The sequence below is a fragment of the Drosophila melanogaster genome, chromosome X (genome assembly GCF_000001215.4).
Source record: "Drosophila melanogaster chromosome X".
Classification (NCBI taxonomy): domain Eukaryota; kingdom Metazoa; phylum Arthropoda; class Insecta; order Diptera; family Drosophilidae; genus Drosophila; species Drosophila melanogaster.
This window is the reverse complement of record NC_004354.4, coordinates 16,655,061-16,668,806: the sequence shown is the minus strand read 5'-3', so window position 1 is coordinate 16,668,806 and position 13,746 is coordinate 16,655,061. Positions and strand designations below refer to the sequence as shown.

The following is a 13,746-nucleotide window of genomic DNA, read 5'->3' as shown; positions in this document are numbered from 1 at the left end:
ACTGTTTCACATTTTCCAGAGAAAGATATGATTTTTGCATGTTTTGGATGCAGATACAAGTATTATATGTTCATCCATAAAGACACAAACAATTAACCGAAATGGATCAAATATATTCGTATGCAGCTGCGTACATGTGTGGTATAAAAAAGATAGTATACAAAAATAATAGTAGAGAGTCAAAGATTGTGGGTTTTCCATGGGTAAATCCTCTAGAGCGCCGTATTGCGTCCACCAACGACCATGGCCAGCAAGGCCATACGGATGTACATGCCGTACTCCGCCTGCCGGAAGTAGGCGGCCCTTGGGTCCGAGTCGATCTCCCGGCTGATCTCGTTCAGACGCGGCAGCGGATGCAGAACAATCGAACGCTTCTTGGCCCGCATCATATGCTCGGGCGTCAACACCAGATGGCCACAGCACTGTCGAAGGAAAGCAGTGGGAATGAGCAAGTAGTATAGCAAGTAAAATTGAGACCCTTTTTACCTTCTCGTAATCTTCCACGTTATCAAAACGCTCGCGCTGAATGCGAGTCATGTAGAGCACATCCGTGTCGGGCAGCACATTCTTTAGGTCGCGTGCAAATAACTGCTTGACGCCGCGCTGATGGACGAACTGGACGACCTCATCGGGCATCTGCAGGCTATTCGGCGCCACATACTGCAGGTTCACATTGTACAGGGTCAGCAGGCGGGCCAGCGAGTGCACGGTCCGTCCGTTCTTCAAGTCGCCCACCATGGTGATGGTCAGCCCGTTCACAGTGCCAAACTCCTCGCGGATGGTGAAGATGTCCAGCAGCGCCTGCGTGGGATGCTCACCGACGCCATCGCCGGCATTGATAAGCGGCTTTCGGGAGAAGGTCGCTGCGCGCTGTTGGAAATAAAAAAAATTAAGTAGATAATGGATTCAATGGCATATAGAACACGGTTCCACGGACTTCTACTCACCGCTACAGCTCCGGGCGATGGATGACGGAGCACCACGACGTCGGCATAGCTGGACACAACCTTGATGCTGTCCTCCAGGCTCTCGCCCTTCTTCACCGACGACGTGATGTTGTCCATGCTGATCACTCGCCCTCCCAAACGCAGCATGGCAGCTGCAAAGCTGCACTGCGTCCGCGTGCTGACCTCGTAAAACACACTGGCCATGATCTTGCCTGGCAGCAGCTCGTCCACCGGACGATCCTTCGTACCCCGCAGCTTGAGCAGCTGTGCCAGGTTAAAGATGTCGTTGAGGTGATCTTTGTTGAACATGTCAACGGCAAGGATGTGCTTGCCCATTAGCGAGTGGGCCACCGGATTTGAGTTGGTAGTGCGCTGCAAGTATTCCCGCAGCGTGGTGTTGCTGGCGGAATCCAGACGGATGCGTGGGGATGGCGAGTTGGGGCGCAGGAAGTTGGCTCCGTCCACAAAGTGCACCTTGGTCGATATTCCATGTACGCCTCCACCGGGTCCTTCGGAGGTGAGGAGGCGGGTAAAGGTGTCATTGGCATCGTTGTCGCTGGGCAGCAGATCCTGTGATGCCTCCGACGCCAATGGACTCTGTTTGGGGCGCACATTCTGCCCGAAGCCGGGCTGCACCAACACTTGGCCATCGACGAAGGCCACCTCGCCGCGAAGAACCACCCGGTGGACGCGTCCCTTGACCTTGGTGCCCTCAAATGGTGTCCAGCCGGACTTGCTCTTCATCTCATTGCCCGTTATGGTCCACTCCTCGTCGAGATCCACCTCCACGTAGGTCTGCGCCTGATCCGGCAGGTTGAAGATGATTTTTGGATTGCGATGGAACTTCCTCTTGATGTCCTCCATCGTCAAACGACCCTCGTGAACAGCCTGCAGGAGGAGCGGCAGAATGGTCTCCACGCCCGGAAATCCAGGCGGTGGACGCTCCGAACGTTTCTCGGCCAGTGTGTGTGGCGCGTGATCGGTGGCAAATACATCGATGTAATCAATATTCTCCCACAGAGCCTCTTGATCCTCCGGTGAGCAGAGCAATGGCCTTACCTCGGACATTCCGTGACCCAAACGCTCCACATCCTTGGTGCTGAGGAACAAGTGATGGGGGCACACCTCGCAGGTCACCTTGACGCCCTTTTCCTTGGCGGAACGAATCAATTGGATCTCCTCCTTTCGCGCCACATGGCAGATGTGAACCGAACGGTCGAGAAGATGGGCCAGCATAATCACAGCCGCTGTGCTCTGCCTCTCCGCATGACAAACGATGGGAGACCGCTTGGGCCAGTGGCTGAGATGCCTCTGCCAGCTGGTCATGTCGCTCAGTTTTAGGGTGCCGAAAGTGTCGTTTAAGTACATCTTAAGGCCACACGCATGACTGGCCAGCTCGTTGACCTGCGCCCAATTGTCATCCGAGGCCCCCACATACAGGGCATAGTCGCATCGAGCTCCCGCTTTGGCCAGCTCCTGGAACTGGGTGAACGTCTCTCTGTCCACGATCGAGGGATTTGTATTGGGCATGGCGCACACGAGGGTCACGCCGCCAGCCAGAGCGGCTGCTGTTCCACTGGCAAAGTCCTCCTTGTGCGTGGCTCCCGGCTCCCGCAAATGCACATGCACATCGATGAAGCCCGGCAGCTTCACAATTCTACGCGAGGTCATACAATCCGTGTGCGTCTTCATTGGCGGCTTGCCACCGTTCATTCGCATTGATTCTACCAGAAGCTTGGTGCACTTCACATCGGTCACCAGCGGAATGGAGTAGTCCACGGCCAGGCGACGGGTGCGGTAGCCATGGGTCATGAACGAGGAGACCCTGGAATAGTATCAGGAAATCACATTTACTTGGAGATACATATGTACATATAATCAAAAGGCACTGCCTTAAAACTAACAACTATTAATTCTTCAACTAATTGCTCTAATTTTAAAAATAAGAGAATAGCTTGCGTAAAAACACACGGATAAACTGACATACGGACATGACAAGATATACTTTTTAGGTTTGGAACTGTCTTCAATTTTATAAAAAACACTAAAAATATATCGTTCGGATATCAGTTTTACTCCACACAAACGAAAATTCTTTGCACTCAGTTATAAGTACTTTGCACTCCAATTGGACTTTAAAGAAAATATAAATAACATTTAAGATGTCTGAGCCAGATAAGAAATGGAATTAAGACAAGCCCTTTTTATAACTTAATAACTTAAATTATATGCCAAATTGTTGTGCAAACTGTGTTCAAGGCCCAAAAATTCCAGTGACTAACATTTGTTTGAATATTGAATCATTAAGTCGTTAATACCCCTGAAAACAGAACTTTTATCAAAGTAGGTTAGCTATATAAATATGCATATCCGCTACAAGAAATATGTTATATATGTTTTATAGGTAAACACAATTAGAAAACAAATACTATTCGCACTTGCAGACTTCTTCCTGAAGTTCCATGGATCACCAACTTAGTGGCATATATATTTGGGGGCCATTAAAAAGAGTCACCATCGAATCGTACTCACCGCCTGGCACCCCCGCCGCTCATCGGGAGGTTGATGACCAGGTCGAACTGCTTGTTGGCCAGGAACTCGGCCAGGTGTCTCAGCTCACCGTTGATGTCATCGGGAGTCGTCTTGTCGAATGTCCACTGCACGGATTCCACCTGCAAGGGCAAAAGCACACATATATACAATATTTACTCGTACATAGACATAGATCATATACAATGGTATATATATATATATATATATATAGAGAATGCGACCGACCGATCATCACCAAGGCCACATGTCATCGTCATCCGCGCCACCAACTCTACTTCCAATCAATTGTTTGCCCAGAGTACACCATATAGATACCATTATTTATGGATCTTTCATGTCTACATCGAAGACAATAGAGCAACAGGCCATGGCAATGGCACAGTGGTGCAGATATGTACGATCTTACACAATAATTCCAAATAAATCGAACTTTGAACATTTGATATGTGAATAGTGGTAATAAGATATATTCAATCGAACTAAGAGTGCAATCAGAAGAAAATCTTAAGTTACTATTTTAAGATAAGAATTCAATAGATCAATTTTTATATTATATTTCCTTTGAAGACCATCTATTTTAGACGCCTCCTTGAGTTTTTTGTCTGTTTGTGCGGCACAGTGAAGTGGAAATCAATTCCGTTTTCATGGAAGCACCAGGAACTGGCTGATAATGGATAATTGGGCCGAAGGAGGTGGTGGCCGGAAGAGTCGTTCAGCTCTTATCTTTCCGATTGCCATTACTAGATCGCAGATCGCAGGTAATTGGTAATTGGTGATTGGTGAACTCCGATCGCAGATTGTACACTTTATCAGCCGGAATTCAGTCACAAATCAGCGATCGTCCGTTGAGTATGGGCTGCTCCTGGTCGCGATCCGAGCAGGTGGATTCCAGTGCCACGCCCAATGCCCTGCAGGCGGGCATTCCCGCCCAGCGCCAACAGAGGAGGCGGCGCCAAGAGGAGAAGCATCTCCGCCAGCTGCAGAAGCTCCAAAAGCGTAACGCGCGTAAACGTCGCCGAAAGAAGGGCGCAGGATCTGGATCTGCCAGCGCCGGAGGATCTTTCCTCGGTCGTGGTGGATCGATTCACAGACGACACATCAACGGAAAAAGCCATCCTGATCTCGCCCTGCAACTGCGTCTACTGGGCGGCAGCAATGGAAGCACGGCCACCGAATGTGTCAGTGCCCTGTATGCCAGAACATTGGAGCAGCAGCGCGAGGAGTTCCAGCGGACCGTGGAGCAGAGGACCCTACACCAATTGGACCGCGAACTGCACACCTTCCTGCTGAACCAATTGCTTCTGGGTATCCAGTTCTTTGGGCACTTCGAGGCCGAGATGGCCGTGGTCGATGCCCAAATCGTGGCCAGGCGACGCAACTGCTCCGCCGAAAAGCTGGCCGAGCACAGCTTGCTCCAAAGTAGCGCCATCGATGCAGCTGTCGCCAGGAACCTGCTCTTCAAGCCGCCGTAAGTCTTTTCCTTATCCTCTCTCCATACTTTCTAGATTTTTCTATACTTTTTTGCCTACATTTTATGATCTTCTCTTTTTTCATTTTAAAATTGGTTTTTAATATATGTATTTATAACCGATTTCAGATCTTCGAAGAGTCCACCACAGCTGCTGCAGAAACCCGTGACCTATGTGGTCTTTGAGAACGTTGACGTGGCGCGACCCCACGATGCCAACTACGACACCGTGGCGGCACTGTGCAAGGTGCTCCTGGAGACGGACTACTACCGGACCACGCCCTGCCCCTCGGAGCTAGTCAACTTGATGGAGATGACCAGGTGGATGGGCTATGTTCGCCTCAAGCTGCGCGACCAATTGCCGCATCCGCAGGCGGGCACGCCCACTAGCTCCAGCTTATCTTTGCCGGCCAGCAGCGATGAGGAATGCATCTACGGTGATGTGGGATCCTCCGCATCCAACTCCCCATCCTCGGGCTACAGTTCGGGGGACTACGATTATGTCTACTTGGCCAGGTTGAATACTCCGCGACCGCTGGAGGAGCTGCGATTTGATCGCGATTTCAATTTCCAGAGGAATGTCCTACCTGGGAATTGCATTCGCCGTTTGGCCAATTGTCTGCCTCCTTGGCTAGAGCAAACCGACGACGAGGAGTCATCCTCCGCCGCCTCCAGCAGTGACGAGGACGAGAAGGATGAGGCGAATTCCGATAATCGCAAATATCCACCGGCTGGCTATGAAACGGTGGAGGTGCTTCGCCAGTGTCATGTGGAGCAACTGCAGCAGTGCTACCTCAGTTCGCAGCAGTTCATGTTGTACTTTGGAGAGGTGCTGCGTCATCATTTGGCTAACCAATTGGGCATCAGCCAATCGCAGCTGGCCGCGTGTTCGTATCGCGGCTGTAGTGTATATACCGCTCGCGAGGAGCTGGTGCCCGCCATTCATGTGCCCAATTCCTGGCCGGATTGCGCCTTCGAGTTTTGGCTGAGGGCTCGTCCTCGTTTGACCAACCTCCATACTGCCGAACAATTCCAATGGCCAACGGAGCAGATGAAAAAACGTATTCGATCCATGGGCTTCCATGTTGTACCAGTGGGCTATGCACCAAAGCGTTCGCGAAATCCCTTCAGGGAACTGGAATGGCGCATTGTCTTTCCCCAGGCGGAACAGTTTCTCGAGCGGCACTGCCTGACGCCCATGCAATTGAAGGTGTTCCAACTAATGAAGCTGCTGGTCAAAACCTTTGTGGACGAATCAACCACATCCTGTGACCAATCCCCGGGAGCTTTGCTCGAACAGCTGAGAGCCCATATGTTTTGGCAATGTGAGCAGCACAGCAATGATTGGCCAGAGGAGTTTCTGGGCGAGCGATTGGTTCGATTCATTCGCTCCTTCGACGCCTGTTTGGCCAAGAAACACCTGAGCGACTACTTCATTGAGCGGCGCAATCTATTCGAGCATATCCCAGAGGATACGCTGATGAAGCTGCGCAGCATAATGGCCGGAATTGCGGAACAACCGCTGCTGCATGTCATCCAGGCACTGAGGAATCTTCAGCACGCGCCGGAATTCTACCCGCAACTGGAGTACAAGCGACTGTTGGAGAATCTCTTTAGCCAGGATTACCTGGAGCTGCACGGACGGGGCAAGTTCTCGCGTCCACGTCAGGGATTTCCCGCTCTGCAGAACTGTGAAGAAAACAATGGCGGGCAGCAGGTGGAAACGAAAAAAAAAACCGAAAGGACGGAGATCACCGATGCCAAGGGACTCTTGGGATTGGCTCAGCACCAGGAGCGCTCGAGAGGAAAGCTGCGCAGGAAGACACAGCTCTTAAGGGCCACGACTCAGCAATTTCAAATCTCGGCGACGGAACAAAGACGTTGCTCGCTCGACTCCCTGGATCGCCAATTGCTATTGGCACGCTCCAATCCGGAAAGTTCCAAGAGCCAGGAAGCAGCGAAACCGCAACTGAACAACGGCTTGGAGATCCTGCGAAGGAGCAATCTGATCGAACTTCTGCTGGATCATTCGCTGGCCATGTTGGCTCGTGCCATTCGGTTTGGCAACCGTGGACATGCACAGCTTTATCTGGAGCATGGGCAAAGATTGTGCCGCCTTTATCAGCACCTCGGTTGCTCGCAGCAGGCACAGCACTTCGTCCAGGAACTACAGAACGCAGCCAGCGATATGGAACGCATGTGTGAATCGCATATACCAACGTCATCGGGCGGCAGTCCCTCCACGGTGGTTGAATCTCCGCCAGCGCCAAGGAAATCCATCAAGTTCCAGGAGCATGTCGTGCAGATACACACTCCAGAACCGCTGGCCATGCAGAAGCATATGCCCCATCTGGAAAACCATCAGCTCAATGGGATTCTAAGAGCTCACCACCAAGAGGATGCGAACGCCATTGAACCCCTACAGGAGGAGGAGATCAAGAGCGCGTTGCTTCGGGAAATAGAAAGTCGCATAGAAGAAAAACCCAATGTCCAAAGAGATAGAGAACCAATAGATTCTCCTGAAGTGGATAGCCTTAAGCCGCAAACGGGAATCAAATCAAAATCGGAGGAAACAGCCAAGGAGGAATCATTTCTCTCGCTAAACGGAATCCTTCAAAGGCTCTCCCTCGACACGGATAAGGTGCAAATGCTGGGCAGCAAAACGGAGCAACTGGTCCAAAGAGTAGCCCCATCCGAGGCCAAGCGGGATGAACTCAAGGAGATCCTCAAGCGCAACGCACAGAAGCTCAAGGGCGCATTCAACTAGAGACACTAAAGATAATACTACCATATAGTAGCCAAATTGCTAAATCCCGGCGATTAGTGATATATTGATATATTGATAACAGATAAACCAGTTGTGATAAGGGCGGTTAGAGATAGAGATAGAAATATATATATAGTTATGGGCCATAATTATTGTCCATACCATGTGCGCCATATATATTTTCGTAATTAGTAATCTTGAAATCAACGTAATTTCTCTATGATAATAATGTTATTGAATTTGTAAACCAATGTCATGGAAAATAAATAATGCAATATAAACAACCGTTCAATTTGTAAACCAAGTCAGGGAAAACAAATAGTAGGAAATGAGTATTGAAACTACTCAACTTTGTTGACTCGCATCTCCAATGGATTTTGATTAAAGTTGCATGATATACAATAAGCACACAGACATAAATATACTCACATTAACTCCGTGTTCGGCATAAAAGTCGCCAGTGCCCATGGAAGCGTATAGCTTGTAACCCATCTTGGCCAGATCCCGTATGGAAGGCAGCAGCTCCATCTTGTGCTGCAGATGAATGGAGTTATTAATGGAGTAACTAATATCAATAATCAATGGAGTGGCCAACAAACCTTGAAACTGCCAATGGAGAGAAGTACGGCGTTCTTGGGTATCTGGAAGCCCGTGGACATCATGGCCTTGAGATACGCCTCATAGCGGTTGTCCCCGAAGCAGGCAACCTCACCGGTGGAGGCCATCTCGACGCCCAGCTGTACATCCGCGCCCGCGAGCCGCGAGAAACTGAACTGTGGCACCTTGACGCCCACCTTGCCGACGCCATGGAGCACATCCAGTGGCTCCACATCGAGTCCCACAATCGCACGCGTCGCCGTGGCCACAAAGTCGTGGTCCAGCGTCTTGGAGACGAAGGGGAAGGATCGCGACACACGGACATTGCATTCGATGACCTTCAGCTCGTTGTTCTTGGCAATTAGCTGCATGTTGAAGGGACCGGTGACATCCAGTACGCTGGCCAAATCGCATGTGATCCGTTTAATGGCCTCCAGGGTCTCCGCATTCAGATCCTGCGGTGGGGTAACCAGCGTGGCATCACCTGAATGCACTCCGGCATTCTCCACGTGCTCCGAAACAGCCATGCACAGGATGCGTCCATCGGATGCCACTGCATCCACATCGATCTCCTTGGCCTCGGTGAGGAACTTCGAAATGACAACCGGATGCTCGCGACTCACCTCGGAGGCGGCGTTCAGATATGTCTCCAGATCCTGATTGGAATAGGCCACATTCATGGCCGCACCGGAGAGCACATAGGATGGCCTAACCAGACAGGGATAGCCAACCTCCTCGCAAAATTCGATGGCCGACTGTAGGTTGGTCAGCTCCTTCCAGCGTGGCTGCAAGATACCCTTCCTGTCCAGCATGCGCGAGAATTTAAATCGATTTTCGGCACAGTCGATGGACTCCGGCGATGTGCCCAACACCTTCGCCTGCTGGCGATGCAGATCCATGGCTATATTGTTGGGCAGCTGGCCGCCCATGGACAGAATGATGCCCTCGCTATTCTCCATCTCGTAGATGTCCATGACCACCTCGAAGCTAATCTCCTCGAAATACAAGCGATCGCACATATCGTAGTCGGTGGAAACCGTTTCAGGATTGTAGTTAATCATGATGGTGGGTCGCTGTAGCTTCCTCAATTCGCGCAGGCAGCCCACGGCACACCAATCAAACTCCACTGAGGATCCGATACGATAGACGCCCGAGCCCACCACAATAGTGTGTCCGCCGGGGAAGTCCACATCGTGCTCGCTTCCGTTATATGTGTGGTACAGATAGTTGGTACTGGCGGGCCATTCGCCGGCCACCGTGTCGATCTGCTTGACATGCGGGCGGATGCCAAACTCCTGCCGCTGGTGACGAACAGCCAGCTCCGTGCTCTTAATGTACTTAGCTATCTGCTTGTCCGAAAAACCAAAACGCTTGGCCTTCAACAGCAGAGCGGCATCGGTTCGACTGCCATTACGGGTGAGCAGGGACTGCAGTAAGATGATCCTTTCCAGCTTTTCCAGAAACCAATAATCGATATTGGTTAGTTGATGCAGCTCCCTAAGGCTCATGCCCAATTGCAAAGCAGCGGCAATGACGAAGGGACGACGATCCGTCGGCTCCGAAAGCTGCTCGGCCAGCTGCTCCTTGTTAAGCGGAACCACATCCGGATCAAAGCCAAGCACATCGCTGTCCACCATGCGCAGGGCTTTTTGGAACGCTTCCTCGAAGTTGCGACCGATGGCCATCACCTCACCGACACTTTTCATCGAGCTGCCAATGTGCTTGCTAACCCGCACGAATTTGGCCAAATCCCAGCGTGGAATCTTGACCACACAGTAATCGAGGGATGGCTCAAAGCAGGCCGTCGTATTGCCCGTCACCGAGTTCTTGATATCTGGCAGGGGCAATCCCAAAGCCAACTTGGCGGCCACATAGGCCAGTGGATAGCCGGTGGCCTTGCTGGCCAACGCGGAGCTGCGCGACAGTCGGGCGTTCACCTCGATAATGTAGTACTGCTCCGAATGGGGACACAAGGCGTACTGAATGTTGCACTCGCCAACGACACCAAAGTGACGGATAACCTTCAGGGCGGTGCTGCGGAGCATTTGGTACTCGCGATCCGAGAGGGTCTGCGATGGGGCCACCACAATACTCTCGCCCGTGTGGATGCCCAGGGGATCGAAGTTCTCCATGTTGCATACGGTAATGCAGTTGTTGTAGGCATCGCGCACCACCTCGTACTCCACCTCCTTCCAACCCTTCAGGGATTTGTCCACAATTAGTTGGCTCGAGTGGGCCAGTGCCTGTTGGGCCAGGCTCTGCAGCTCCTCCTCGTTGTTGGCGAACCCGGAACCCAGTCCGCCCAGGGAGAAGGCAGCACGGGCCATCACCGGATAACCCAAGCGACTGGCCGCATCCAGTGCCTGGGCAACGGAGTACACAGCCTCAGATGGCGCCACCTGCTCGCCAATCTCGTTGACCCGCTCGGCAAAGAGCTTGCGATCCTCCGTCTCGATGATCGACTGGATGGGTGTGCCCAAAATGCGGACATTGTATTTGGAGAAAACTCCGGCTCGCTCCAGTTGCACGCCACAATTGAGAGCGGTCTGGCCGCCAAAGGTGAGCAGTACTCCGTTCGGACGCTCCGACTTAATCACCTGCTCAACATAGTGAGGTGTTAGGGGAAGGAAGTAGCACTTGTCGGCCATTCCCTTAGAGGTCTGAACGGTGGCTATGTTCGGATTGATGAGCACTGTTTGAATGTTTGATTCCCTCATGGCCTTGATGGCCTGCGATCCGGAGTAGTCAAACTCGCCAGCCTGACCAATGGACAGTCCACCGGATCCCAGGATTAGGACTTTGCGCGGCATCACTGGAGCCGAATCTATGGCAGGCGTAGTCGGACGCAGTCGCTGCTCGATCAGCTGCGGAATGGTCAAATCCTTCTGTTGAATGCTCTCCATAAAGACATCGAACAGGAACTCCGTGTCCTGCGGTCCAGCATGATGCTCCGGATGGAACTGAACCGAAAAGTAGGGCTTGCTGGCATGGACAATGCCCTCGTTGGTGCCGTCGTTGGCATTCACAAATAGCTCCGACCAGCCGTCGGGCAACTGCTCCAAATCGACCGCGTATCCGTGATTCTGCGACGTCATCAGGCAACGTCCAGTTGCTCGGTGCAGGCAGGGCAGATTGTGTCCTCGATTGCCGTACTTCATTTTGTAAGTAGAGCAGCCGATTGCCTTCGCTAACAGCTGGTGACCCAGACATATTCCAAAGACGGGCTTTTGACCCTCCTCAATCACTTTTCTCACCTAGAAACAAAAGATTAGTTAAATTAGCATTATATTCTATCCAAATGATTCAATTGTGACCCACCTGTTGGACGATCTGGTCGCAGCTCTCCGGATTACCAGGTCCGTTAGACAGAAAGAGGGCGTCGAACTGCTCATCCTCGAGACGAGCGCTCCAGGGGAGCAAGGTCACCGAGGCGCCACGTTGCAGCAGGCAGCGCAACTGGTTGAGCTTCAGTCCACAGTCCAGAATGGCGATCCGTGGTCCCTTGCCATTGGGATTACCGTACACTTGTCGCTCCTTAACGCTGCACTCCTTGGCCAAATTCCTGACGTTCGGATCTACGAAACTGGACTTGGGCAGCCCTTCGACCGGCGGTTTCTCGTAGACAATCTTGCCTAGCATGCTTCCCTGCTCCCTCAGTTTTTTGGTCAGGGCTCGAGTATCAATGTCTTGAATTCCGGGCACCTTGTGCTGCTTCAGCCAATCGGGCAGCGTCTTCCATTTGCGCCAGTGAAATGCCTCTTCAGCCACCTCGCCCACCACCAAGGCGGTGGCCTGGACGACGCCTTTCATCCACTCGAAGTGCAGCGGCAGTCCGTGCTCGTCCTCATCCGGCGCTGGTACCCCATAGTTACCGATCAGTGGATAGGTAAGCACCAGGATCTGACCACTGTACGATCGATCCGTGAGCGCCTCCGTGTAGCCAACCATGCCCGTTTGGAAGACCACCTCGCCACCAAAACCCACTTTGGATTCATTCTCCGAGGGAACGTAGCCAAAGGAGTACCCGGGCAACACTGTGCCATCCTCCAGTGCGAGGTAACAGTCCGTAGAGGCCATATTGGACGAGTTGCTGGGGAGGATTGGAAACCATAGGGTATTCTTTAGTACCTGTCACTCGAAAACCGTCTTAAATAAACGAGCAAAGTTAATTAATTAAAAGATCATATCTCTACGAAGGCAAGTAGACACAATATTGAGTCGAAAATCTGATAACAATATTCGGCGACTCTGGGAACTTTACTTAATGAGTATATGCTATGACTATGCTATATGTTTACGCAGAGCGCGTGCATACCCTCGATTTTAAATGTAATGTAATATAATTCCACAGGTTATCTTGTTCAAAAAACACATGTGTTTATAAACACACCGTCACACGCACACAGTTTGCCGGCCCAAGAAAATATACAAAGAATCCAATAGGAAGCCGCGATAGATGAATGTATGCATGTATTTAACTGTCTGGCAACATGTTGAGCGGGGCACAACACGGTTCTGATTGGGAATGGACACTGCTTATCAAGCGTTTCAAGTTCCTGTTGTCATTTGATATTGCCATTCACGGTTTGTTTACACGATGACTAGCGGCGGAGAAGAAAGAGGAAGAGCGAGTGTGAGAGGGTGCGTTTTGTGTGTGCGTAAGCACGTGTGAGAAGTTTGGATCCAATTGGAAACCGGTTCGGTCAGCAAATGAGAATAACAATAACATTGACTTTAACTTTGAATTGGACTTTGGGCAGGAATTGAGGATTAACCAACTGAGAATCCTTAAGCTACGATGCATTAGTATCGCCATCAAGTTATCCTTTTCCCATCTGCACCCGTTACAACTACAGCTCACTTACGATTCCGTGTACTTTCAAGCGAAGCTCTCTCTTTGCTGCACTTGTAGTTGTGAACACGTTTTGGTTTCGACTTTAATTCGATTGACAACTTGATTTGTTTACTTTGCGACACCGCTTTTAGAGCTGGTTAACTTCGCACTGCTCGGATATGTTTAGTTTGAGCATTTAACTGTGTTTGCTTGCAAATTGGCTCCAATTAACGTCTGGAAAATCAAAGTCGAACAACTGAATTCACCGCCTTGGTTGAATCGGAATCTTCGTGCATTATGTGCTAAAAAATGCCACAGCAAGAGCTTAGCTCGGCGGTGTGGAACTTTACTAGAAGTAATATTGCAGGTTGGGAACTTGGCAAGAACGTTATATATTCATTTATTGTTATGAATAAGATAAGATATTTGTAATAATATTAGCAAACATGTTTAAATGGGGTGTTCTGCAAAGTATTCCAAAGGAAATAAATAATCCACAATTAAATGGTTAGTCACAAATTTGAAATCACAACAGTGTAGTCACACACACACCTATCGATACATTTTTCTTACGTTACGA

The 13,746-nt window shown here is 50.7% G+C and overlaps 2 protein-coding genes across 4 annotated transcripts; one reads left to right on the top strand and one right to left on the bottom strand.

Annotated features, from left to right (window-relative positions):
- Positions 1-94: 94 nt before the first annotated feature.
- On the bottom strand, positions 95-13,448 carry r (rudimentary). Of its 3 annotated transcripts, none has more exons than NM_078653.2 (8): positions 13,198-13,448; positions 11,651-12,422; positions 8,335-11,586; positions 8,165-8,269; positions 3,480-3,619; positions 948-2,772; positions 487-870; positions 95-422 (listed from the first exon to the last, which is right to left on the bottom strand). In NM_078653.2, exons 2-8 carry the CDS (start codon positions 12,407-12,409, stop codon positions 213-215), a joined length of 6,675 nt encoding a protein of 2,224 aa, NP_523377.1. In that variant the 5' UTR covers positions 12,410-12,422; positions 13,198-13,448; the 3' UTR covers positions 95-212. The 3 variants fall into 3 exon arrangements, with proteins under 3 accessions (NP_523377.1, NP_996488.2, NP_001285343.1); NM_206765.3 differs by having other exon boundaries at positions 13,198-13,337; NM_001298414.1 differs by lacking the exon at positions 13,198-13,448 and adding an exon at positions 12,648-12,716.
- CG15865 (uncharacterized protein) lies at positions 4,352-7,909 on the top strand (the record flags this gene model as incomplete). Its single annotated transcript, NM_132915.2, has 2 exons — positions 4,352-4,968; positions 5,098-7,909. The coding sequence occupies 2 exons, from the start codon at positions 4,352-4,354 to the stop codon at positions 7,733-7,735; spliced, it is 3,255 nt and encodes a 1,084-aa protein (NP_573143.1). The 3' UTR covers positions 7,736-7,909.
- Positions 13,449-13,746: the final 298 nt, after the last annotated feature.